The following is a 26,428-nucleotide window of genomic DNA, read 5'->3' on the forward strand; positions in this document are numbered from 1 at the left end:
ATATAGCTGTTTTAAAATCATTGTCTGCCAAGTCCAACATCTGAACAATCTCATTTTTTGTTTCCTATTGACTGCTTTTTTCCTTGACTATCACATTTTACATTTCTTTATATATCTAGTGATTTCCTTTTAGTGACTATTAGAATCATGGATAATATGTTGTTGTGACTCTGGATTTTTTCTTATTCATAAAAGTATTGATTCTTCAGCAGACAGTTTAATCACCGGCTGGTCACCATGAACGTGTGTAGGCTTGGTTTTATGCTTGTTGGGGCTGACACATTGAAAGCCCGAACTCCTCGACCTCCAGATTTAATTTTCCCCTCCTGATGTTGTCAGGGCGTTGATTTTGGCTTTGCCAGGATGGATCTAGAGTGGGTCTCACTGTAGAGGAAGGGCCTTAGTCCCAGGAGGTGCCCTCGCAGTGTCAGAGTCATCTGTCCAGGGTGGTAATGAGATGTTAACTAGGTCTCTCCACAATTTCAGGGCCGTAAGTCCGACCTCCTGACACTGCTTTTTCCCCAGCACTGATTAACCTATACCATCTCCTTTCTGCTCTCAACCCTAAAGTAGCTGCTATCTGATATGCCTCATTGGTTTCATCCTATACCTGTGCAACCCAGCCCTAAGCCACGGACACACAGGCAACCCCTACACAAACTTCTAGAGCCCCGTATCTACCTCACTGTCTCTTCCGGATGTCCTACCACAGCCACTTCAGCTTCCCACATTCTGACCTGATTTCTGCCTTCTCCATTCCACGGGGCTGCCGTGGTGTGCTTGAACTGTAGCTCTTTGTGCTGCACTCAGGAAACTGTTCTTAATTATAGTGTATTATGAAATATAATGTTACATGTTATATATTACTTCATATGTCACACATTTACTGAGGATTTGTTGTGTATAAGGCACAGTAGTAATTGAAAGAAGGAAAGGTACTAGAATCTTGCTTTATTTGGAAAATAACAACTTAGAAAATTTTAGAGCCAGATTGCACTCTGTCATTCAACGTCCACTTTTTAAAGATATTGAAACCTAGACCCAAAAGGCAACATGACTTGTCAAGGTCACACAGTTATGAATAGCAGAAGAGGAAGTAGCCTGGCATTTTCCCCCACTAAAGCCCTCCAAAAATATATTTAAACAGAAAATCTAAGCATGATGTTTAGAAATTTTTCCTACTATAGAAAATTTGGTTAGTGCCAAAGTCCCTATTGATGTGATAGTGATTTAAGCCAGAATTAGAAAATAAGTAAGTAGGTGGCCCTAAGAGCATTTTGTTTGAGTTACATAGAAAGATTAGCTTACGGTGTAGAGTTAGCGTAAGTTGGCAGCAATGAACAAATTTGGTTCTTTGTTACACCCCATCTCAAGAACATCCAGGGAAAAGAAAGCTGTTGCCTGGGTTTAATGGTATTTGCCAGAAAAAATCATTAGAGAGGCATAATTAGGACTAGTTCAATCATAATTAGGACTCATTCAACTAGATAACTCTGTAGTGAGTATACCTCTCATTTACCACCAAAACCATAGAGATATTTTGAAGTTTTCCCCAAAAGTATACCTTTTTTTTACATTTTTAAAGGAAGGAGTGAGGATGTGCAGTGAGTGTGACCAAGCCACCCTTTCCTCCTGTTTGGCCTTATTAGCAAGTGTATTGCTTGGCAAACAGCCAGTCCTCAGAAACTTCACTCCAAGAGGCTCTGTCAAGGGTTTGGCAGTAGGAGAATTTGGCAAAGATTTTTCCAGTGCTCTAGAATATATCCTTGTTTTCAAAACCCAGTTGTCTGGTTCAGGGAGTGAGTGTGGCAGGAAAAGCTATAGTTGGATTCCATAGGTAGTTTCTCCCATAAGAAGTGCAGGCCAGGCCAGGTGCAGTGGCTCACGCCTGTAATCCCAGCACTTTGGGAGGCCAAGACGGGCAGATCACTTGAGGCCAGGAGTTCGAGACCAGCCTGGCCAACATGGCAAAACCCCATCTCTACTAAAAATACAAAAGCATAGCCGGATGTGGTGGCACACGCCAGTAATCCTAGTTACTCAGGAGGCTGAGGCAGGAGAATCACTTGAACCCGGGAGGCTCAGGTTGTAGTAACTGAGATCACACCATTGCACTCCAGCCTAGGAAACAACAGCGAAACTCCATCTCAAAAAAAAAAAAAAGAAAAGAAGTGCAGGTCACTTTTGCTTTCAGAAATGGTAGCCGAGATGACTCGAATCAACTGTCCTGCTGAGGATAATTAGAAATGCTGGACAAAATATTCTAAATCTTCTTTCTGGAACTTGGAAAAGATGCCTGATAGAAACAAATGTGAATCCTCTCTGGAGAAAGATACCATCATCAACATTTTGAAATTATTTTGAAAAGCAGTTTTGTGAAGCTAAGGTTTCATTCATGATACCAAATAACTGGATACACAAGGAGACAAAATAACCTGAGTGAAAATGGAGAGAAACTATAGACCACAGAAATAGACCCACAGGAAATCGAGATATTGGAATTATCAGATACAGACTTGAAAGTAACTGTATTTACCACGATCAGATATATCAAAGACAGGACTAGTAATGTTCCAAAGAACCAGATATGGAAAAGAACCAAATGTAAATTTTAGAAATGAAGAATACAGTCAATGAAATGAAAAATGCAGTGAATGGATTTAAAAGAAGTCTTGGCACCGCCGAAAACAGAGTTGTTGAACTAGAGAGAGAGCAGGGAAAAATACTGATAATCAAACACAGAGACTGAAACGATTTGGAAATGCAGAAAAGTGTGCAGAATATTAGGGAACAAATGGATGCTCACATTTATGAGATTTTTTTTCCTACATCTACTGACAGAATCATTCTTTTTAAATGAATGTGGTGAATTACGTATTAACTTGTTATGGAAGCATAATATAGTGGTTATCTTGGTGCAGGAGGGGTGAGCGGGGCTGCCGCAGAGCTGGTAGGGTTTTATTTCTTGGTCTAAGTAATAGTTGCATGGCTGTTTGTTTTGTGATAGATCATACATTGTAGCATCTCCCTTTCATGCATTTTTTGTATGTATATTTCACAGTTTTTTCCAAAAAAATATTTAAAAAAGAAGAAGCAAAAGTACAGGCCCAGGTAGCTACATCATTGGCAGATGCCAAAAGAGATCTGCCCCTTATTCTGCCTGGAGCAGAAAACTACAGTTTGCCACCAATAGGGAGGCAGCACAGAGGGATGGCCGTCGTGATGCAGCCACTTCCAATGGATTAGAGTTGTCGTGAGAGATGCACTGTTGAGAAGGATTGTGAGGCCGCATCAGGACCAGAGGGAAGGAGCAACATCTGCCATGGTGCAGGGCCAAGAAGTGACACATGTGTGCAGTGTGGTGGTCATTTTGCCTGGATAAAGGCTAAGGAGTGGAAGCTGTGGCTTCACGTTGGCTTAGTTTCTAACCCCAACTCTGCCATTTACCAAGTGTGTAATCTGGGATAATGTATCTGTCTTACCTAAGCCTCAGTTCTTTTATGTGTATCAAGACGGTTGGAGAATTAAATGAAACAATGTATGTAAAGCACTTCAGGGGTGCCCAGCAGGTGCTGAGTCCCCAGGAAATGGTAGTTAGTATTATTATTGTTGTTGTTTGCTTTAGATCATCTTGTCTCCCTTTCACCATATGCAATTTTCTTCTAACACAGGGTTTCTTTTCTCTTTTTCTCTGAACTTCTCTTTTCAGTTCACATTGATAATACAAAAAATTAATTCGACTTGGAGGTTGATATTTTAATTACTCCCAAAGTTTTAATTTATTGGGGAACCAGTTATCCGCCATCCCTTTCCTAGGACAAGAACCCTCCTTTAGTGTTCCTCATACCATGTGTGGGATGCAGAATTTGTTAATATGGAAAGGCTAAATTAAAAATAAGTGAAAATCTCTAATGAATAAGGACACTCTAATGAGAACATGCAAAAATCATAAAACTTGAGGCTGTAGGAAAGCTATACAGGCTATAGTTCTTTCCCTGTTCGTAGGAAGCTTTTTTTCCCAGTAAGAAAATGCGTTAGACACTTTGGAAGCTCAGCGTGAGAAACTCACTCCTCTCCCCGAGGGAGAACTATCTGCCCTTCCTAGTTCTAGACGTATTTCCTTTTGAAAGCCATTAAGCCTGGGAGACCATTAAAAGTGTCTGTTACTTCGTCAGCCCAATGAAGGCAGAAAACATGATCTGTGAGACTCATCACATCTCCAGCTTCTAGCCAGAGCAACATGATTCATGGAGATCAGAAGTAAGCGTGGGCTAGTAGTCACAACCTGATGATGACAGTGGTGATTGTCACCACCACAAATGCTAAAAGGAGCACTCGTTTGTAGACGCAGTCAGGTATGACTTTGGAAGATGAGGACCCAGCGTCGGCTAGTGAGTTATAGTAAGGGGATATTTATCTGATCACTGTCCCTGGGAGGAAACTTGTTGCCTCACAAAACTTAGAAGCCCTCCAGATGGAATACTGCCTCCTGGCTTAATGGAAGGGTGACAGTGGCACGTAGAAAGCCACTCTGTCTTGTCTGCCAGCCATCCTCCAATGGCGCTACCACATCTGCCCTCCACCCTTCCCTACTCTGCTCTCTGACTGGGGAGTTGACCAGATGGCCTCCGTCAACAGGCTGCCTCATCACCAGCTTGTAGTTGGGTTCAGTCAATGGAGAGCCAAGCAAGAGCTCAGCAGGTGGGAGCACGGTGAGGTCAGGTTCTTCCATCCCCAGATCCTTCCCTGCAGGTCTGGGCTGGCATTGTCACAGCCTCTCCGGATGGTCCTTTCTACAAAATGCTCTCCTTCCCACTTTCTGTAACCACTCTTTCCACTTCTTCAGCCAGTGGTGCTGACAGATCATTGTTACTGCCACTTCCAGGGCACCCTTGTGATTCTCTTTACCCCATCATGCCTTCATAAAAAGCACCAGTCATCTCAAATTATCTTAATTTGAGTGTGAGGAGATGGCGGGACAACCTCATAGAAATATCTAGTAGGTTTATGAAGCATGTCTTGAACTCAGAGGACAAAGAAAATAAATGTAAGGACAGGTGTGGATGCATCTACTTAGTGGTCACTGTTGGGCTCTTAGGAAGGAGTGAAGTGCATGAATTTTCTGAGAGAGGAAGAGTTTAGAGAGAGCCACAGAAAGGGCAGAAGACTAACAGAATAAAAGGGCAGAGAGAAGCTCCACCCATGGACACAGCTCACAGGTCCACTCTTTTGGAAACTGTTTTCTTATTTTCCTAGGTGAAGATAGTCTCGCCCTCTCTTCTATGCTTCCGCAGTCCTTTGGGCATAATTCTTAGGAATATTATCACTGGTTTTGCAATGAGCTGTTTCCATGGCTGCCTCCCCATCTAGCTGAAAGCTCATAGGCAGGGACTGCATCATTTTTGCCTCTGTGATATTCCTCAGACTCAAAGAGGCCCAGAGGGGAGGGAGGGAATAACGGAAGTGAAGAATTAAATATGGAGTTACAGGAGAACCAAAATTGTGCCCTGCCATGAAGACGAGGAGAGACCATTTTGAAAAGAAGCAAGTCATCAATAATATCAAATACGTCAAGGAAAATGATGGCCAAGTCAAGGCATGGATGGGCCCGTTGGAGCCATCAGTAACCTTGAGGAAGCTCCATGAGAGTGGCAGTGACAGAAGCCACCAGCGAGAGGGGAATTCAGGTGGAGCTGCTCAAACCTATAAAGCTGGTGCACTGGGTTGTGACTCTCTGCATCCCTCTGTTGAATGGCTGTTACTGCTGCTGGAAGGGGAGGCACTCACACATCATTTGTGCTCCCCAGCAGTGTGGTGCAGGTATGTGGCTCCCGGTCTGGCCCTCTGCAGTGGCCATGTGTTTACAAATAAAAATTAAAATTAAAAACTTAATAAATAATCCCGCAGGACCCTCACACCAGTTAGTGTATATGGTATTTTCTGCATCCAGCGTTGGCTTCACGCGCTTTACTGATTATACAAATTATTTGAAAGAGTGATGTATCGAGGATGAGCCCCATGCAGGCAAAAATCCAGTCGCTGCTTGAGAGCATCTCGGAGCCCCAACAAGACTGGACAAGGTTGCTGCAGCCTCCCAGGATGGCCAGCGTGCCCCCGGGCCTGGCTGCTGTCTGGTGGAGCAGCTGCTGCGGTGTCACTTGAGACCTGGTTAGAAATGCAAACTCATTCCCCGCCCATGACGGAGAATTAGAATCCACATTTTGACAAGATCCTAGGGGACCTATGTGCTCATTCACCCTAAAGGGTCCCACTGAGACCTGTGTCATGCTTGTAAGGCTACACTTCAAATGACAATGACTATCACTGATGTGGCCTTGACTGTGGGCCTGACATTGTTCTGGGAACTTTGCACAAATTAGCTAGTTTAATCCTCACAGCAACCTTATGGGATAGGTAGGCGATCATCCTGTCTTTAAGATGAGGTCAATCGTTGGTACAAGGACACGTGGCTGAGACATGGTGGGATTGGGATTCATTGGGGTCCTTTGGCTCCAAGGATCCCTCTTCTTCAACCACTGCACTCTCCTCCTCCTCCCGCCTCCCATGGCAACCAGCAGAGTGCTTCATAGGTTCTCCGTAGGTGCCTGGAAGATGCACGAGTGAGGGATGGCGTAGCTGTCTGTGGTGGCCTCAAGAAAGGGAACCTTGACCATCTGGGGAAAGCCCGGGTACACCTGCCTCTCTCATTGGGGAAGGGAGAGACTCTTCCATAGTATTTTCTCAGATAGAGGACGTAGCTGAGGATGGAAAGCTTCATTCTAGATTCCCCTCTGGGAGAAGCTGGTGTTTGATCTACACTTTCTTAGAATCTGCATTGCAAGTCCAAGGTTAGTGAGGTTCAAGGGCAGTTATGGGACTCAGTGGACACAGTAAGGACAGTGCCCTTCACTTGAACACCTGGTTTTTTTCTTTAAGTTTTTTAAAAAATTATTTTCAATTTTCTTTTTCTTTTTTAGAGACAGGGTCTTGTTCTGTCATCCAGGCTGGAGTGCAGTAGTGTGATCATAGTTCACTGTAAATTTGAACTCCTGGGTTCAAGTGATCTGCCCACCTCTGCCTCCTGAAGTGCGGAGATTACAGGCCGAAAGCCACTGTGCCTGGCCTTGAACACCTGTCTTAAGAGAAATGTGTTTCTTTCAGATGGCATCTAATTCTAAGAGGAAGGATTTGTAGGGAAGCTTAGAATTTGCCCATCATCTAGTGACTCTTTTTGTTTGGATTTGGCTAAAGTTTGTTGGGAAATACAGAAGGCATAACTTGTTTTGGTAAGGCCAGTCTCACTCAGCCATCTTTCAACTAATCAGACATCTGGATTAAGCAGTATTTCTTTCTCTTCCATTCTGCAAGGACAGCCAGTTCAAGTTATGGAATAGCTTTCTAAAACTCCATGTCCTGACTCCTGCCCCAGTCCTGAAAGTGAGCTGTCACTTTAATGCTGCTTGAAGCACAGCAGAATACAGAGTCAGCCCCCCTCCTGGGAAGCCCTGACTGCATCGGGTTCAGGGATATCATGTGTGGAGGGGTTTCCCAGGCTTGGGGTCGACTCGCCATTTCTTTTCATCTAGGCTGTCCGTATTGGCAGAATCTCACGTGGTGCCACAGCCCTCTCTTCTGTTGGATTGGGTCTACTGAGAAGTTGTGGTTAACGTTGCCCCAGTAAAGCCAGCAGAGCAGAGGACCTTGGCCTAATGCTGTCCTTCCCTTGCCCCTCTGTGGCACCAGATGGGGATTATTTCCTCCACTTTCCAAGTGACGAAGTTATCAGGAAGGCCTTCCTAGTGTGCTTCCTGAATTGGTTTCCCTGAAAGTACAAGTGATACCTGCTTCCTCTGACTTCACACAGAAGCAACAAACTGGTTCCTCAAACCTCTTTCCAGGAATTTCTTTTAAGAGACAGAACAAGGCCGGGCGCGGTGGCTCACGCCTGTAATCCCAGCACTTTGGGAGGCCGAGGCGGGCAGATCACGAGGTCAGGAGATTGAGACCATCCTGGCTAACATGGTGAAACCCCGTCTCTACTAAAAAATACAAAAAATTAGCCGGGCGTGGTGGCAAGCGCCTGTAGTCCCAGCTGCCTGGAAGGCTGAGACAGGAGAATGGTATGAACCCAGGAACCAGAGCTTGCAGTGAGCTGAGATCGCGCCACTGCACTCCAGCCTGGGTGACAGAGCAAAACTCCGTGTCAAAAAAAAGAGACAGAACAAAGCTAGGAAGAGCATGGGGCTGACAGACGGAGAGCCCTGGGTGTCCGATAGCTATCCAGGTTACGTCGCAGTCTGGACCTCACGGCCCTGGCGCCGGGACCCTCTGCCTGCACGCACCTGACCAGGTCCTCTCCCCATTCAGCCTTCAGCTTAAGCACCACTTCCCGGAAAGCCTTTCTGCAGCCTCCATGCAAAGGAGGACCCTCGTGGTACCCTGTTCCACTTCTTTAAGACTCTTCACAGAGTTTGTTATTATACGTCCACTGCGTGATTATTTGACTAATGTTTGGCTGCCTACAAGCTCTGTGAGGGCAAGGCGTGCAGGCCTTTTAGTCACCACCATATTCCCATCTCTAGCACAGCAAGCATGGCTCATGGCCCGTATAACTTAGCTCAGTAAATAGTCTTTGAGCGAGTGAAATGAAGGCACTGGGTTAGGTGATCCCAGAGTCCTCTTCCTGTCATGGCCAACTCTGAGTCCATCCATGAGAAACTTGTGCCCACCAACCCCCTAAACCCAAACCTCTCTCTTCCTAGTTCAGTGATTCTCAGCATTGTCTTCTGATGAATTCTGTCATCAAGCCTCCGTGATCATTTTCATACCTTCCTAAGGCTTGGCTGGAATCTTTGAGTCTGAGTAATTGGGAACGTGACACGTTCGTGCCTAAACACCAACCGAAAAGCAGAGCATCGGTGTGGAATCCAAACAATGGAATCTAACATTGGCAATGATCTCCAATTCTAGGGTCTTCAACAGTTTCTCCCTGTGCCCTCCCATTTCATGTGAAATGACTCGAAATATGAATTCAAAAGAGGGAACTATGGGTTGAAGATCACATGAAAAGGACAGAGTCCTTAAGAGGAGCCTTGAATCAGGCACGTTACCTTCCAGCCCCAGAAGTTCTCATTTTCCTCTTGCTCATAAAGGCATTTTCATACTCTTTTGTGATCGTATTCCTGGGTCTCTGAGCAGAGCAATTCATCCCAAAAGTAGGGCTTGGTGAGATGCTGTTTTATAAAGCAAAAGAGGGTGGGATTTGTTGTCAGCCCTCGTCAGTCATGGTGGACAGTCTGGACCAGGTAACGGAAGCACCAACTTTGACCAATCTGGGCATCTCCAGACTAACCTCAAAACCACCATCGAGAAAAGCGCCAGATACTGCTTTCTGCGATAGATGACTTCTCTTGACCTTTTAAGGAAAAACAGGATGATTTATATATGCAGGTTCTCTAAGCCTTTCCTAACTGGAATTGTCAAGTTGCACCCCAGAGGGAATGCAGGCAGCACTGTAAGAGGAAGAAAGGAAAAGCCATGTCTGCTGGCTGAACTCCGTCCTCCCCTTTTCCCAAGCACAGCACTGAATGATGCCACTGCCCAAGGCCCCGTCTCCCTGGAAGGTCTTCCTGGTACCTCAAGAGTCTTCCCACCCACCAAGAGGCAGTCACTTGACATGAGCTGCAAACTAGCGAGACTGAATTTCTAGGTTACGTGCTGTTTGATCTTTGCGTGGAATCGTATGTTCCAAATTTTCCAGTAGAACTCTCCTGTCACATATTCAGTCCTGTTGGTCCCTTAAGTACACATGTGTTTGTCAGATCTTACCCTGATTTAGGGCTAGAAAAACAGGCTCATCACATGCGTGGGCCAATAGTGATCTTGTGTTCACAGAACATTTGACAGCAGTTGCTTCACCAGGCTTATCTAGGGCCCGTTTTCTTTCACCAACATGAGCAGCCAGCCCTGAAGAAGGCCCGACACTCGCTTATCAGCTGTGAGCATGGCCTATCTGAGAACACTTGGGTGGAGAAATGTCGTGTGTTTTCCAAATTAGAACTTGAGTTGGAGGAGCTGTTTCTGGGGCAGCTGTGAGCCAATCCCAAGAAGCTGTTAAACATCCAGGCCCCGAGAGCCAAACTCTACACAGCAGGGTGGAGAGGAGGAAGTCTGGCTGCACGCCTTCACAAGCCAGCCTGGCTCTGCCACCCCAGGCGGGCCGCGAGGAAAGCAGATGGAAGCGAGAGCCTTTCCTGGACCAGCCTTGGAAACATCTGGGCTCTCCTGGAAGCAGGGACTCCACTAGACTCTCCTGCCTTCCCAGCAGATGTTGCAAGCACGTGTCACTGCTTTATAGACTCAGGTCGTGGAGGCTGAGAGCCACTGTTTAAGTGTGTGGGGGGCATGTGCACAGTAGTGAAGCCACACGCTAGGAGCCAGACCACCTGGCACTGAGCCCTGTGCCACCACTTCCCAGCTGTGTGACCCTGGGCAGATCACTCCACTGCTCTGGACCCACTCTTCTCATCTGAAACATAGGTTACGAACAGTGCCTACTTCCTAGGGCTGTTGCCAGGAGGAGCTGGAGTGATCCAGTAGAGTGCTGAGGGCTGCTCTTGCCCATGGCAAGTCTTCAGGACACGCTCATCAAGTTGGAGGGCCTTTGGTGTTCCAGGGCAGTCCTTCACTGGCAGAATCCCCAGCCAGGCACTTCCTCAAGTCACTGCTTGGATACCTCTGTCGATGGGGAATCCACTATCTCTTAGAGCGCCCTACTCCACCTTCAGATCAGCCTGTTTCTTGGACAGATAAGTGTTTATCTGTGTTGAACCTAAGTCTTTCCCGGACACTTCCCAGCTGGTCGCAGTTCCATCTCTGTGGTCAGACGGAACTCATCTAACCCCTCTTCCTCAAATAGCAGTTGAGATCTTCTGAAAATCACTGACGCTACCCTCCTGCCTGTGCCTTTTCACCGTTCCTGACAAAACACCTTCAATTTCTTCTAATGATTATTGAATGATATTGTTTCCAATTCCTTCATTCTTATGGTTTCTGCCTTCTGAAGGCACCCTGTGCTTACGAATGTGACTTGGCTCCATGTGCACGGAGTCCCTCCCACGTGCCCGAGACACAAAGATGAGAAGACATGCTGAGACTCAAGCAGCTCTCGGCGAGGCAGGGAATGGCATTCCAGGCAGGGGGAACCACATGCGCTGGGATTGGAGGCACGAAGCCTGAGAACTGCAGGGTGTATTGCTCAAGCCTGACGTATAAACCGGGAGTCATTTGAGATCAAACTGGGGAAGAAGGCAGGTGAGTTTACCTGCAGGTGACAGGGAGTCACTGGGTGACTTTCAGCTACAAAGGGACATGTTCCAGTGTGTACTTTAGGAAGAGCATTTTAAGTGTCACTGGTGGACTGGGCAACACTGAAAGCCGGGAGACCAGTTGACCAAATGACGAGCACAAAGGGGACAGAGGAGGAAAACGAGTCGTGGGCGGGAAGGGCTGACAGTGGCTCTTCTCCTGAGGCCAGGACAATGAGTGATTGCTTTTTTCTTCTTGCTTCCCGGTGTTCTGTAATTTCTCTATAACAAGTATTTTCTGTTTTCTCTATAATTAGCATATATGATTTATACAGTAAGAAAAATGTATTCATGTCTAAAGATACTTTGAAACCAACCCGGCAGGACTTGGTTACTGGGTGGAAGGAGGAGCCTAGGAGATCAGTTTTCTGGCCGGGGTGCTCAGGTGTGTGGCACCCCCAGCCTGGATGGGGGTGTGAGGAACAGGGCATTTGGCAGGAATTCTTATGGCATCGCTGACAGCTGAAACGATGCCCACAAGCTGCTTTCACTCCGCTTGGCCTCTCTCCAGCCTGTTCAGTGGCCTATGTCCCCTGCAGGCCCTGACACTCACCTGTCCCTTAGACACCTTATCTGGAAAGCAGATGTCTGTGCAGCAATCCTCAGCAGCGCTGCAGGACAGCAATAGCATTTATTTAGATGATAAGTTTTGTCAGTCCTTTAGTAAATATTTACTGAGTTCCCACATATGCTCAGCACCAAGCCAGGCCTTAGTGACAAAACAGGGAGACGAGCAGGCACAGTCCCTCCTCACAAAACTCAGCCTAGTGTGAGAGACAGATATAAATGTTTTAAAATCCCGTGAAGGAACATAACATTTCAAACTGAGGTGCACTCTCCAGAGGAAAGGAAATCGTTCCAAGAAGACTTAAAGGACACGTCTCTGGTCTGGGAGTTGGGTGATGATCCCTGGGGAAATGCTGGACCCTGGAGAAACAGATGCTTGGGCTGAGAGTGAAGGATAAGTAGGAGGGAAGTGGGGAAAAGCATTCCAGGTTGAGGGAACAGCATGTGTGGTGGCCCTGTGGTGGGAGGAACAGTAGCATATTCCACTTTCTGAAAGAAGAGCTGTTTTACTGGAGTGGGTTGGGGAGAGGCAGTCAGTGGAGAGGTGGGTGGAGGAGACCCGACAGGGTCCTGGAGGGGCCCAGGAAGGATCTTGTCTTCATCCTAAGAACAGAGGAAGGCATTCAAAGTTCCAGCAGGCCTGAGGCAGCCTGCTGAGCAGCCCTCTAGCTGCGGCCTGGAGGGGAGCTTCCCAGTGGGTGTCCCTTTATGTCCCACACCCACCACTCTCTTGCCGTTGGAGGCTGTGGCACTGAGGCCCACCGAGATACCCCCTTATGCCTGGGTAGCCCAGATTTGGGGTTCCCCCCACCTCGAGTAGCACTTGGTACACGTCCCCCACCCCCACCCCCAGCAGATGCCCTGAAAGCTGCTTTGCGGTTCAATTTTCAACTTTCTTTGCGGCTCTGCATACTCTAACACTAATGTGTGTACAACTTGCTAATTAATGGAATCATTTCAATCTGAAAGCATCTTGTTCTAATGGGAGGCTGCAAGCACTCTCATTAATTCGCAGGTAAAATCATTCCAGCTTTTCTTTTCTTTCTTTTTTTTTTTTTTTTCTTTTTAAATCTTCCCAGCTTGGCTTAATAGCTGGGAAGAATCGTTCTAATCAGCCTTGTGAGAATCACACCACCGGAATGAAAAGCACCAACAGCCTCAGGGTTTGGGAAGGGGGTGACCGGCCTTAGTTTACCCAGGGGCAAGCACGGTGGATAAACGTGAGGGTGAAATGCCCCACACACAGAAGGTAAAGACACAAAAAGTGACCTGTGTAGTGTGACCTGGACGGGGTGTCCTGTCCTGTGTGTATCAGAGGTGGCACTCAGGGTGACTTTCTGCACCACTGGCTCTGCTGGAGGGAAGCAGGAGCTGCCTCCACATTCTCACCTGGAAGGTGAAGACTCACTGCACTCGCCTGGGCAGGAATCTCACACGTGACTTTCTCGGGGCTGGGTGTCATCTGGGGGTGACTTGCTGGTAACCACCTTCCTGCCATTTGCGAATGATTTGCAGTGTCGCTTTAAGTAAGTGGCATCCCCAGTGTGTTATCTCTGATGTAGCCGAGCTTAGTAAGGGGGGCCTTCTCCCCACAGACCACGGTGCAAGCCCCAGACCTCACCGACAACACCCACGTCCCCAGGCGGGCTTTTCCTTGACTCTTTTTACCAGAAGGATCTGGGTGCTTTCTACAGTTTCTTTTCTTGTGGTAATAAGAACATAACAAAGTTGATCATTTTAACGATTTTCAAGTGTCCAGCTCAGTGGCAGTTAAGTATCTTCACACTGTTGTACAACCATCAGCACCACCCAGCTCTGGAACTTTTCCCAGTCCCACCGTGGGGAAAACCTAGAGGACAAGTGAGTCCCTGCAGGGCCATCTTGAGTCCACATGAGCTCTCACTGTCCTGAGACGCTGCTCTAGGAGGAAAAGGCGCTCAGTTGCCTGTAAGATGGGGTATTACACAATCTGATAGTTATGGATGGAAACAACATGTTCTTCCCCTCAGAAGTACAGCAGCTGCCAGTCCTTTGCTTTGGATGAGTCTCCAAGACAGATTTGGAGTGAGGCCAACCTGGATTTAGACCCCTGCACCATCAATCCTTGGTGTGTGGCTCTGAGCCTCAGTCTTCTCATCTGAACACCAGGGCTGGCAGTTCCTTCCTTGCAGAGTTACCGGAAGACGGCATGAGATGGCGTCAGCACGGTACCCGCGGTGACGCTTGGTTCAGTGAGTGACTCTGTCCCCGCAGGTCTCCAGGTGGTCCTGAATTCCATCATCAAGGCCATGGTCCCCCTGCTGCACATCGCCCTGCTCGTGCTGTTTGTCATCATCATCTACGCCATCATCGGCCTGGAGCTCTTCATGGGGAAGATGCACAAGACCTGCTACAACCAGGAGGGCATAGCAGGTAAGAGGGGCAGGCAGCCGTGCTCCCAAGGCCATGCCCTCTGTCACTCCCGGCACCTTTCCTTTCCCGCTGCTGGCTACACCAGCATGACCAGCAGAGCCCGGGGAAGGTCCCGTTCACTCAGACGCCCACTGGGCATGTTTAAGTGAGAGGCAGAGAGACCCATATCCTTTTTTTCTCGGTTCCAATTTTTGTTTTAATCTGTTAAACCGGCCTAACGCAAACTTCATTCAGCACTTTTCAATAAGCTACACAATTTGAGAAATATTTGAATAACTTAGATCCTATCTTTCGTCAATCTGCCACTTTTCAAGCCAACCCCGAGTGTTTTAAGAATCAGAGCTGACCTGGGAACGTCAGTCTCTGCTCCTTCCACGTTTCAGTGTGGCTGGCCGTCGGGTGCCCTTTCAGGGGGGCCGCTCAGCCTTGAGCAATAGGCTCTCCCAGCACCACTCTAAGATCTTTCTACCTTCATGGTGCTGATTCCAGATCCTCTGTAATTATTGTTTCTGCTTCTCCATTCACAGGCAGATGCCCCTGAGCCCCTATTCCAGGTGAGGGAGGAAGACAGGTGGGAATCACCCCCTTGCCAGCAGCCAAACTTCCTCCCTTCAAGGAGAAGGCTTAGTTCTACCCCATGACTCCCAGTCCCTTCCTTTTTGAGCCTTCTCGCTTCACGTTCCTTCCATAAATCAATATATTTAACAGCAGTGCTGGTTCATTAGGCACTTCCCTGCGTGGCACTGGAGTTTTGGCTTGCAGGATATGCTGCAAGCTGCTGCTACAGCTACTAACATCGCAGCTTGGCCTTTTAAAGAAACATTTAAACAGAAATTGACAAGGCTTTTAAACAGACAGATAAAGCAGCTTAACACAAAGAACTTGTTGAAAAAATATCCCCCGCCCCAAAGGGGCTAGCCGTGTTAAATGTATGTGATTTTTTTCCACACAGCAAGAACCATCATCTTAGTTTTTGGCATCTTGGTGGAGAAAGGGGAGCATCATCTGCCAGGAACAGTGAAGGATACCTAATTTTCTCCATCAACACTACCCCTCATTCCCACTCAGTCCCAGCATTCAGTTAAATGGGACCTCTCGCTTCGCTGGGGTGAGGAGGGATAGCTTCCAAACAACAGGGGGTGAAATTCGTAGAGAAATCAAAATAGAATACTTTCTATGTATAATCTAGTATGACTGGATGGATTAACTGCATATTTGAGGGGGTTTCTAGTTTATTTCCACATAGCCGCCGTGCTAAAAACAAAACAAAAAACCACACACGCAGAACGTATACTCCTATAGACACAGAGTCACACCAATGTTTTCACTTTTTGGATAGAAGTCTGTTTAACAGGAGACTGTTTTTTCACTCTAGAGAGAATTTCCAAATTACTTGGGTCATAATCATATAAAATAAACTATCCTGTTTTCAAAAATAGAATCCTTGTTAAATTGGAAAAAGGAGATCTTGCCTGTAGCTAAAATTCTGAGATTTTCAGCCTTGCTTAAAGAAATGCCAAACCATAGATGAATAATATTTTCCCCTTTAATTAAAATCCTTCCTTTTATTCAGGTTGATTTGTAGCTAGCTCAGGACCAATAAATTTATTGACTTGTGTGGCCCTGTGAGAGCTCGTTTTAAGACTCCTTAAGAACTGACTGTGGTATGTCTAAAGTTGATGCAGTTGTGTTGAAATTATCAATGACCATTTGACCCGAACTCCTCAGGAAGTCATAGATATGTGGAGTCTCGAAGATTCCCCGTCAGTTCGGCAGTGATGATGGTGAGGCCGTCACCAGCAAAATGGGGGAGAGTGAAGTGGTAGAATTCAGCCGTCGAGCCGAAGATGGCGGCCCTGCTGTGCAATCAGATGTCTGTGCACCACAGAGCTAAGGAGAGGGGCTCCAACACTGCAGGCGGTTTCCATCATCCTAACGAGAAAGCAGCCCAAGTGTGTTTTCTGCCGGTGGTGGGCTCTTGCAAGGGCCTGTGGGAATAAGTGGCCCTGAATTCTGGTTGGAAGTCCAGGGCTTTGTTACCAGGCCTCAGTGACCCTGGAGAGTCAGAAAATGGTGGGCATGGCAGACAAAGAAAGCATGGCACAGGGAGGGAGCCGTCCTCAAGGTCAGAGCCCCAGGGCCCAGTGAAGAGGTCACCCCCAAGTACTGAACCTGTCATGGACTCCTCTTCTCTTAGGACAAAGATAAGACTTGGCCTCCCCAATTGGAATGACCAATTTAGGATCACATTGTCCATCCTTGATAGTAAACAGGACCAGGAAAAGTGCCTGAGAGGTTGCCTCCTACCAAGAGACTCATCAGACGGTTGATGTGATGGGTTTATCTGTGCCTGCAAGTTCAGAAGAGAAGTAGGCTCCCATCACGGAAATGGCCATGAGCCAAGGGGGCCAGGACAACAACAGAAGTGCTCCAGGGAGAAGGGCCCTACCAGGCTCCATGAGAAGGTGGCCTTCCTCATTCACCTGAACCAGAGTCCCTGCTGGGAAGAGGGGCCCAGGACACAGCTGCAGAAGCCTGTCCTCTCAAATACTCTGCAATCAAGAGCTTGCTGTCCCTTCGTTCCCAAACCTGCCGTCTGATCACAAGCCAGGACCCACTCTCTCACTCTTAGCACAACATGATGCTGCTGCCATCAAGCCCTTGTCCACCCACATAGTCGGCAGTGCAGACAAGGAGGGAAAATGTGCAAGAACCCAGACATATCTGTGCAGCCGTGGAGAAGACCAAATACTTGCAGGCTTTGAAAGCAACCCCTAAGTGTTTTGGAGAGTTTTATATAAACTTTGGAATGGGTGGTTTAAATTTTTTCTTTCTTTTTTTTTTTTTTCTTAATTTCAGACTTTGGGTTGAATTACCCTATTTTCTGCAAGTTTAGATTACACAAAAGTGCTTTGTGAGCCCTCGTTGTAATTTTTGATGAGATTTACATCAAATTATTTTATACTCCAATATTATTTCACAGACTGTGAATTTTATATATCTCTAGATTTCAAAATACATTGGATTTTGATCCATGTTTCCAACAAAATCCACAAAGAAAGTTACGGAATTGTTCAGGTGAACCATATTCTGCCTCTAGACTGCCCTTCCAGGCAACAGCCCCTGGTGAAGATGGTCTCAGAAGACGCAGCGTTTCCCTAATCCCGGGGACATCTGCACGGCGCCTTCTCAGCTCCTCAACAGACACATCACCATATGCCGATACCTTTTGTTTCTGGTTGTCCCATCTGTTTGATGGTGTGCTGAGCCAGGTCACTCTGAATAGCTTCCCAAGCACAGTAATTACCCCTGAGACTGGCACAGAATTGGTTGGCTAAAACCTAGAAGTGAAATCATCTTCATTCTATTCACTCCTTAAAGTTGAGTTTTAAAAAAGTAATTGATTTCTGTCTTTAGTGATTTCTCCTTGGAATCACTAACTGGAGCTCTCCCAGGATTTCGTGTTTTTGTTGGTATTAACTGCGTTTCTAAAATCTCTCCTAATCTTCACCTCCATTATTTTACCGAAAACTTAATTTGGACTTTCCAGACTGACTCTACCTCTCTTCATGTCCGTCTTAAAATACAGAACTTGCATTGCTTTGTTTCCTTCTCCCACCTCATGTTCCCACTTTCCTCCCCAGGACTTCATGACTCTGCAAAAGAAAACCAACACATTTTTATGTTTTAAGCAAATTTCTCCTCACCCTAGAGTGTGTGTTGCTAGGACCTGCTGATTTGTGTGTGTTCACATTTTTTCACGTGTTCGCTTTAGTGCTTTTTATAGATACCTATTTTTACCAGATCGTCACTGCTTCTTAATTGTTCTCAAATCTTTTTCATTATTGTTCAAATCAGATTTTAAATAGCGAAATGGCACTAGAGCCTTTAGATAATGTTTCTGAATCTCATCCCTTTCTCTCTTATCAGTGAGACCACTTACCCTGGATGCCATTTTCTTTCTCACAGATATTCGTAAAATCCCCAGAGACGTTTTCCTTCCTCGAGCACACTCAGAACTCCCTTTGGCAGCCTTCTCCTTTGCCCTCTTTGTGACGTCTCGGGCATTGAGAGTGCAGGGAATGCTGTCGGGTGAGCGGTCCCCATGTAAAGATAAACTGCATCTTTATTCTGCGAAAAAGCAAAACATGAGAAAAAGATGCAAGAGCTTCCCCTTCACTTTTTCACCGTCTCTCTTTGTCCCGTCTCTCCTATCATTCCAGCACTTTTATCACAGCGACTGAACATGTCTCTCTAGAAAGCTATGACTAGAATGGGTGAGAACCCAACAGAATTAATGATCTACTTGGCTCTTGGTTTTCCGGTCTCTCAACTCTCAAATTTTTAGGTGCTCATTATCCACTTTTTCATGTATTATTTAGGCTTAGGGTTTACATTTTAGTCTCCCTCTTTTTTGTAGCGTCACATCCAAATCTCTAAAGATTTCACATTTTAAAAAGTCATAAAAAGTTGTAGTCAGAGGACTGCTTATTTCAGCTGCGTTAATGGAGCCCTCCTGGGAGCTAGACCCTGAAATAAGGAAATGGTGTGGATACTGTCTCTCTAACAGTTCAGGGACCAGCAGTGCAGACCTTTGCACCTTGATCAACAAACACAGGACTCACACACGACTTTAAGCACTGGCCCAAGAATAAGCCAGGAAGCAGCATTATTCATAATAGCCCAAACCTGGACACAATCCAGACGTCCATCAGCTGGTGAACGGATAAACATACAATGAAATACACTGCTCAGCAATAAAGAGGAACAGAGCCTACTGATATATGCAACAGCACGGATGAAGCTCAAAACATTATGCTAAGTGAAAGAAGATGGACATAAAAAGCCTCATAGTGTGTGATTCCATTTATATGAAATTTCTAGAGGAGGCAAAGCAATGGAGGCAGAAAGCAGATCAGGTTGCCAGGGACTGGGGATGGGAGCAAGGATTGACTGCAAACCAGCGAGGGGGGTTTCGGGGAGTAATGGCCGTGCTTTAAAATGGATTGTGGTTATGGCTGCATGACTATGTAAAAATTTACTAAAAATAATTAAGCTGTACATTTACACTGATAAATTCTGAGGCATGTAACTTGTAAGTCAATAAAGCTGATGGGGTCAGTGGGAGAGAAAGAGAGGAGAGGAGAAGAAGGAGGAGGAAGAGAAGGAGAAGGAGGAAAATGAGCAGGAGGAGGAAATGAAATTGGCAGAGAACAAGGAGGAGGAGGAGGCCACAAAGATGACCACGCAGGTGCTGATGACAATGAAGAGGAGGAGGAGGAGAAGGAAGAGGAGCTGCCACTGCTGCTGGGAAGACACAATCGGGCATATGTTTTCAAGTAGACTATATTCTCCTAAGAATTATCTCTTACTTAAGGATTAATATTTCTCGTCTGGTCTTCCTCTTGGGAGTGAACAGTTTCAAATTTAAAGCCACCAACTGAGAATCAGCCCACCGGCCAGTCATCTTCAATGCGGAGCCTAATGTAGGCAAAGTAATCACACTTATGATTGTTTTGATACATGAAACCAGAAAACAATCCTGGGTGATCTGTTGTCTCTAAATGAAGAACTATAAGCAAATTCTCTCTCTCTCTCTCTCTCTCTCTCTCTCTCGAAGCGTATTTTCATTGTTATAGGCAATCGTTTATTTGTTGGAACTGGGATCTCTTCTGTCTGTTATTGTCATTACTTTGTCTAAGGACAGGACAATGTCCTTGATTTCACGAACTTTTGTGAATTCCACACCATTACCTTCCATAGCCAGCACCAAGACTTTCTCAGTGTTTTCCCGTAATCGAAATTCTTAGATCAGTCAGGTCTTGTTTAAATTTACCAGCAATCTCCACACTCAAAATATCAGTCACATCTTCATTCATTAATTTGCTGGGAGCTATTTCCCGCACGTGGCATTAGTCCAACGGCTGCCTTTAGCCACAGACACTGTATTCTGCTATTTCCTGACCAAGCCGCGTCCGTACAGAGGAAGCATGCTCCCTGTTACTCACTGCCGCTCTGTCTTGATTAGAGGTCAGAAAATGATTCTTCTCTTCTGAAAGGTATTCATGCTGCAGAGCAAAGGGCAGAGCTGCCAAGTCCCACATGACATGCATGAAATACAGTCAGTAGTGTGTACTCGCAGGCTGCAATGAAAACGGCTGCAGGCGATCCCTCTCCGTAGCAGTCAGAATCCGTTTTCCGTCTTTCACCTATATAAGGCTTCACTGTAAAGTGACTTGCATCCCTGGCAATGTTTTATCCTCTAATACGTGATGGGCCCATGTAGTTAGAAAGCATTATTGGATGGGATCGGTTGGCTTAACTATGTGAAGGAGTGTTTGCATCAGTGTTGTCCTTACCCTAAATTCTGGTATTCCAACACAAGTGTCTGTAGAACTCTACCACCAAAAAAAGAAAATATGGACTTCCTAATCGCTTTCTGGGTCAGTTTCCACTTGCAGTGGTGGCATCATCATTATTTTTTCATTGGCCATTTGATTATGATGCTGACATGTTACAACAGAATGGGCAATAGAAATCAGTTACTGAGATTAAAATACAGCTTTTACAACAGTAAGTGAAAAGGACTGACCTTCTAAATTAACGGCAGCCTAAACGGAATGCCTACTTTCTTATGTTACTTGATTCACATCTAGGGGACATGATTTAAGCGTGTCTTGCACTGTTGTTGCCATGGTTGCTTTGCCCATCCCATCGACCTCATCCTGTCACTTTTCTCTCTGACTTTTTTCTCTGCCCACATCTCTGCCCCGCTGCTGCTCCCGTCTCCTGTCTTCTTCTGGCCATTTGAGATGTTCCAGCAGAAGATGACCCTTCCCCTTGTGCGCTGGAAACAGGCCATGGGCGGCAGTGCCAGAACGGCACGGTGTGCAAGCCCGGCTGGGATGGTCCCAAGCACGGCATCACCAACTTTGACAACTTTGCCTTCGCCATGCTCACGGTGTTCCAGTGCATCACCATGGAGGGCTGGACGGACGTGCTGTACTGGGTATGTAGCATGAGTGGGCAGTCAGAGGGTGGGGGCACAGAGGCCGTGAGCCCTTCCCTGACACCTCCCTTTCTCCTCCTCCCCATGCTCTTGGGATCACATACACATCTCAATAGAATGGTTGATGAAGAGCATCTTTGATTTCTTCCAGGTCTTGCCTGAGAAACAAGGCATGAGCTTTTCACCCTAACAAGTCCCCTCCCCAACCCGCTGGCCTTAGGGAAAGGTCGTTTTTTCAGTGTGTCCCACCACAGTGCAAAACCCTGGTGTGCAGGCATGGATGAGCTGGCCAAGCTGGCACAAGGGTTCCGTTCAACTCCTCCTCCCATGCGGCGTTCCTTCTGCCCTCATCCTTTTCTTGCCTCTTTCCTCAAAAGGGAGCTAGAAGGCAGAATTATGAATTCTTTGGGCTGAAGAGAAAAAGTCAGTCCTGATCTTCTAAAAAGAAATTATATAAAGGAACCATTTTTATTGAACTGTGAAGCATTGTGACATGCTATTCAATTTTACTCTTCATTTTAATCTTACCTTAACATATTAGAATAGTCCATCAGACAAATGCATTGGCAGCATTTTTACCATATTTAGAAATACGCTTTTAAAAAACTGTTTATTTTACTTTCAGTTCTGGGATACATGTGCAGAACGTGCAGGTTTGCTACGTAGGCATACATGCAACATGGTGGTTTGTGGTACCCATCCACCCATCGTCTATTCAACCCCACATGCATTAGGTAGAGAAATAGCATTCTCGAGAGCCACCCAATCAATAGTAAATCTTCATTTACCTTAAAGTTGCCCCTTTTATTATCCAGTAGCCAATGCTACTTTGCTGCGCTTCCAGCCTCTGAAGTGCCAGATTTTTGTACAGCCTACCCCACAGGCAAACCCACACTCCGTCTTTGAGCTGTCTCGATTCTGGCAAAGTCCGTTATTAGGAAAAACTCCAGAAAATATATTCTTCATCGTGTCTCCAACTTCAGCGTGAGAAATGACTTGCCAGAGTCCAGCGCTGTCCTCCAGAATTTGGGTGAATAAAAAGCATACTGCCAGTCTTACAAATACCATCTCCTTCAGAGTTTTGCAAATAGGCAAATGTATTTGGCCATCATGAAAACAATCTAAGAGCCTACTCAGGGAACACGTCTACAAACCAAAGCAGGGAAGAGTGAGAGGGGAGCAAATGCTTCCCGTTGAGCAGAGCTGCCAGATCAAAAGGAAATCATGCCAAGAGAGGCATCGACTTCTTCCTGAATCGGAAGGAAGAGTTTTGTAACTGTACAGAGATGTGGTGCACAGTATTCTGTCATGTGACTTCGTTAAAAACACCATGTCCTATTGATTCGAAATCCCTCTTTCTCAGTTTTTATGTGATAGTCAACATGCCAACACCCAGTGTTGCTATGACATGCGTCCCTCTCTCTGTAAGTGATGGCTTGAAACTTGCCCGAGGACCTGGTACCCAGCAAACATTTCCTGAGTGTCCTTGCATGCCAGGGGTGCTCCTAGGCTCTGAGGATTCAGTCGTAAATAAGATCCAGTCCAGTTCAATTAGCTCAGTCTAGGAAGCCAACTAAATTCTAAAGCGAATAATGGCAATATGGCTGCACCCATGCCGCGGCAAAGCTGCCGCGTTGTGATGCTTTCAAAAAGAAGACAAAGGTCAGATCCCCTCTGCCTCAAGCCAAAGTGGAACATTGGAAAACATATTTGAGATTCATGCTCAGTAAGAACTTGGTTTTGAATAATTTGTAAGACAGAGAGAAGGAGTTGAACTTATTACACTTAGGCAAATTTATTTTGTTTAGCGAAGCAGACCAAATTCCCAAGTGGTCCTAACTGGTCCTTCTTCCCGGGGTGGGTACCTCTGACCAGCCAAGGACAGAAACATCCTTATCCTTCTGCCAATAGGCAGTTTCTGCCTACAGCCCATAGAATAAATGATTATGTGGGACTGTGCTTTGGGGCCTCATCCCATAAACTTCAGACCCATGCCTTCCATGGCATCAAACTGAAGGCAGGTGGCAGTGGAGGGTGGGTGGAGGGTAGGAATAGATATGATTGCCTTTGCTGATGTATTTTTGTGTTCTTCCTTCACCACTCCCTTCTTCTCCCCCACCACAAGTCATTGATGCCCCACCAGCCAGATGTGACCCAAAGAAATACTGTCATAATGACAGCCGGAGCGGGGAAGCAGAAGCAGCAACAACTGCAACCACCAATTTTCAGCAGCTGTGTTGTGCCTTCTCCCCTGGGGTGCGTGTGATAGAGCTCAGGCTGGGAATGGAAAAAGTGTCAGAGGTGAAGAAACAATCCCAGGCTCATGGGACATGCCTCTCTCTGATTTTCCCAGCACCTTCCCAAAATGGCCATGTTGTGTGTGTGTGCATTTGTATGTGTGTGTGCACCTGCATGTGTGTATACACACATGTGCACATACACACACCTAAAACTGAAACTTGGGTATTCATGATAGAAGCCCTGCCTAGCCCAGTGCTCCTGCTTTCAGTTTCTCTAATTGCTTTGACCTTTCTATGGCTGTTTCTTCCTTCTTCCTCCCTCTCCCTCTTCCTTTCTCTCCAGTGTCCCTCCTCTTTAGCCTCTAGGCCAGTATCTCCAAAGCACAGACTCTCAAATCTCAAAATATTTTAGCGTCAAACATAGAGCTTTGTCAATATAAAAATACCCAAACCTCCCTCAGAGCCATTGAATTAGAAGCTCTAAAGTCAGGGCCCCAGTATCTGCATTTTGGAAAAGCTCTCCAGGTGATTCTGATTTCCAGGCTGGAGTTTGAAAACGCTGGAAATCTAACCTATTGAACCTCATGGTGCTGGTATGATGCTGCTGACTTTGAACCCTTCTAGGGGGATAGTTTCCACAGGGAGGAGGGGGAAGTAAGGCCTTTCACTCAGAAGAATGAGTTGTCCTTCAAGCACAAAGGGCAAGTCTAAAGGACTTGAGAAGGAGCAGCCAAGATTTTCAAGTGTAGTAATGCATGGAAACCCCAGAACTCCATTCATTCTAAATCACCAAACAGCTGGAAAAGAGTAAGTCACTAAAGCATCAAAGAAGCGACTGGTCAGTCGCTGGATATGGCCTGAGATAGAAGGGACTGGGGAAGGCACCTAGCAGATGGCAGCTCTTGCTTCCTGTTGTGGATGATACCGTCTCTTTCTCTTTTCCTCTAACATCCGTTATTGCATTCCATTGTTACGATTTTAAAGAGTGGACTAAAAATACAATCAGACTTGGTCAAGTAATACTTGAACATTGCTTCAGCTATGAAAGCCTTTGGCCATGCATTGTGCTGAGGCTCCAACAAGCCGAGCAATTTGCTGAAAACATTTCTTTTCTACCTACTATTCTGTTTGAGGAGTGTGCAGATGACAGAGTAAAGAAGGGTGGATACCGGGGATTTGGAAACTAAACAAAACTTGGGTTTGGGGTGTAGTTTCCTTAGGAAATTATTTCTTTGGTCAAAGACTCATCCTTTACTCACAGAATGTCCAAGCTTCTTAAAAACAGATGGGCAGGTGTGGGGAGTGTGATCAGATAAAAAGCACTGGCCTTCCTCAGAAGCAGTGAAGCACCAAGGAGGGAAGAACCTAATTGTATAACGTTACCATTGGTTTCCATTCTTAGTTTCACATGTTTTGTTTTTTTCAAAAATCTAAACATCCCTAGCCTTTTGCACATCATTCAAGGCTGCTTGTCTCCCATGGTCTACGCATGTGCCATCTCAAGGATGCAAGAGGCTGCTGGGTCAACCTCCTTTGCAGGACCTTGTCTATGGGATTCGTAGGCATACTCTGAGAACTCCGGTTGGTCTGAAACTCTGAGCATGACCTCTTACACATTGCGGGCAATCACAGTCAGGTAACAGAAACATCCATCAATTAAACATCTTTTCAGTGCTGACTTTGTGTTCAGCACTTGAAATGAGCCCCCTGCTCATGGGAAACAGAATGACATGGCGGATGGTCTGGGGTTTGGGACACACGCAGAAGGTTGCAGGTGAGAACTGTAGTGGGGGGCAGCAGCTAGACTAGGCGTCACACCAGAGGACGTGTTTCTAGCTTTTCAGGAATCTCAATGCCTGAATAATTCATCAGGAGCATTCTGTTGACTTCTGTCCACCCCATGCCCTTCTGGGATCCCCAAGAACGTGGCACACTGTGAACCACAGTAAAGAGCCTCTGACCCACGTCATCCTGGGTTCATGCCCCTCCCCATCCTGTTGGGGCCACCCTCTTCCTGACGCCACCAGTTGCCCCCTGCATTAGTTTCTCCGTGATCAGTTCTTCAATTTTTTCCACAAGTTAAAAATTAAACTTAAAAATAAGGGTGTAAAAAAATACTTAATGAGAAATCATATAAAAGAAAGATTTTTTTTTTTTTAGAGTCACAAATAGTGTGTTCTCTAGTACCTGGGATTTGTTTTGGTTCAGCCAACAGGAGATCCTTGGAACAAAAATCTAATCAGTTAACTTTTCATAAGTCACTTGTCAACTCCACCCTTCATCTTGCCATCCCACTACGTGTCTGGATGTGCGGAGAACGTATTTCTACTAAATACACACACACACACACACACACACACACACACACACACACGACAGCTATTAGTCTCTGGTCTTGGTGCTGCCGAAATATCCCTTGTTTATGACAAAGACCTTTTGCATCCAAGCAGGTTGAATTTGGGTGTTTTACCCTATTTTTGTCTACTCCATCTTCACAAAACCACGTCTTTCACTACAGAATGTAGAGTTGCTGAAGATTTCATAAAAGGTAGAGCTGAATTCTGTGATGACCTAAGAGTCATTCTAAGTGAGGAGCTGAGAAACCCTCAAGTAACCCAGACCCAGCGTCCAGGGCTCTTTCTCAGGTATCGGAGTAGAGACCATGTTAGGACCTCTGTGGTCCCTGACTTTTCACCTGCCCCTGGGCTGCCCCCAGAGTGCACCTGTTGCCTGAGATGGAGAATCCCTGATCTAAACAGTAAACTGGCTGTTCAGAAGCATATCAAGGAAGAGAGTCAGCATCTCTCAAAGCCATTCTTTAATTATTGGGTTTC

At 46.1% G+C, this 26,428-nt stretch overlaps 1 protein-coding gene across 3 annotated transcripts in view; it reads left to right on the forward strand.

Moving 5' to 3' along the window:
• Nucleotides 1-26,428, forward strand: part of CACNA1C (calcium channel, voltage-dependent, L type, alpha 1C subunit) — a 775,650-nt gene that overhangs the window by 548,413 nt on the left and 200,809 nt on the right. For all 3 annotated transcript variants that reach the window (XM_011967155.1, XM_011967154.1, XM_011967153.1), the window contains exons 6-7: nt 14,187-14,345; nt 21,158-21,354. In XM_011967155.1, the coding sequence (XP_011822545.1) occupies nt 14,187-14,345; nt 21,158-21,354 (356 nt within the window). The remainder of the gene's footprint in view (nt 1-14,186; nt 14,346-21,157; nt 21,355-26,428) is intronic.

This window comes from Mandrillus leucophaeus, unplaced genomic scaffold, assembly GCF_000951045.1.
Source record: "Mandrillus leucophaeus isolate KB7577 unplaced genomic scaffold, Mleu.le_1.0 Scaffold79, whole genome shotgun sequence".
NCBI classification, from domain to species: domain Eukaryota; kingdom Metazoa; phylum Chordata; class Mammalia; order Primates; family Cercopithecidae; genus Mandrillus; species Mandrillus leucophaeus.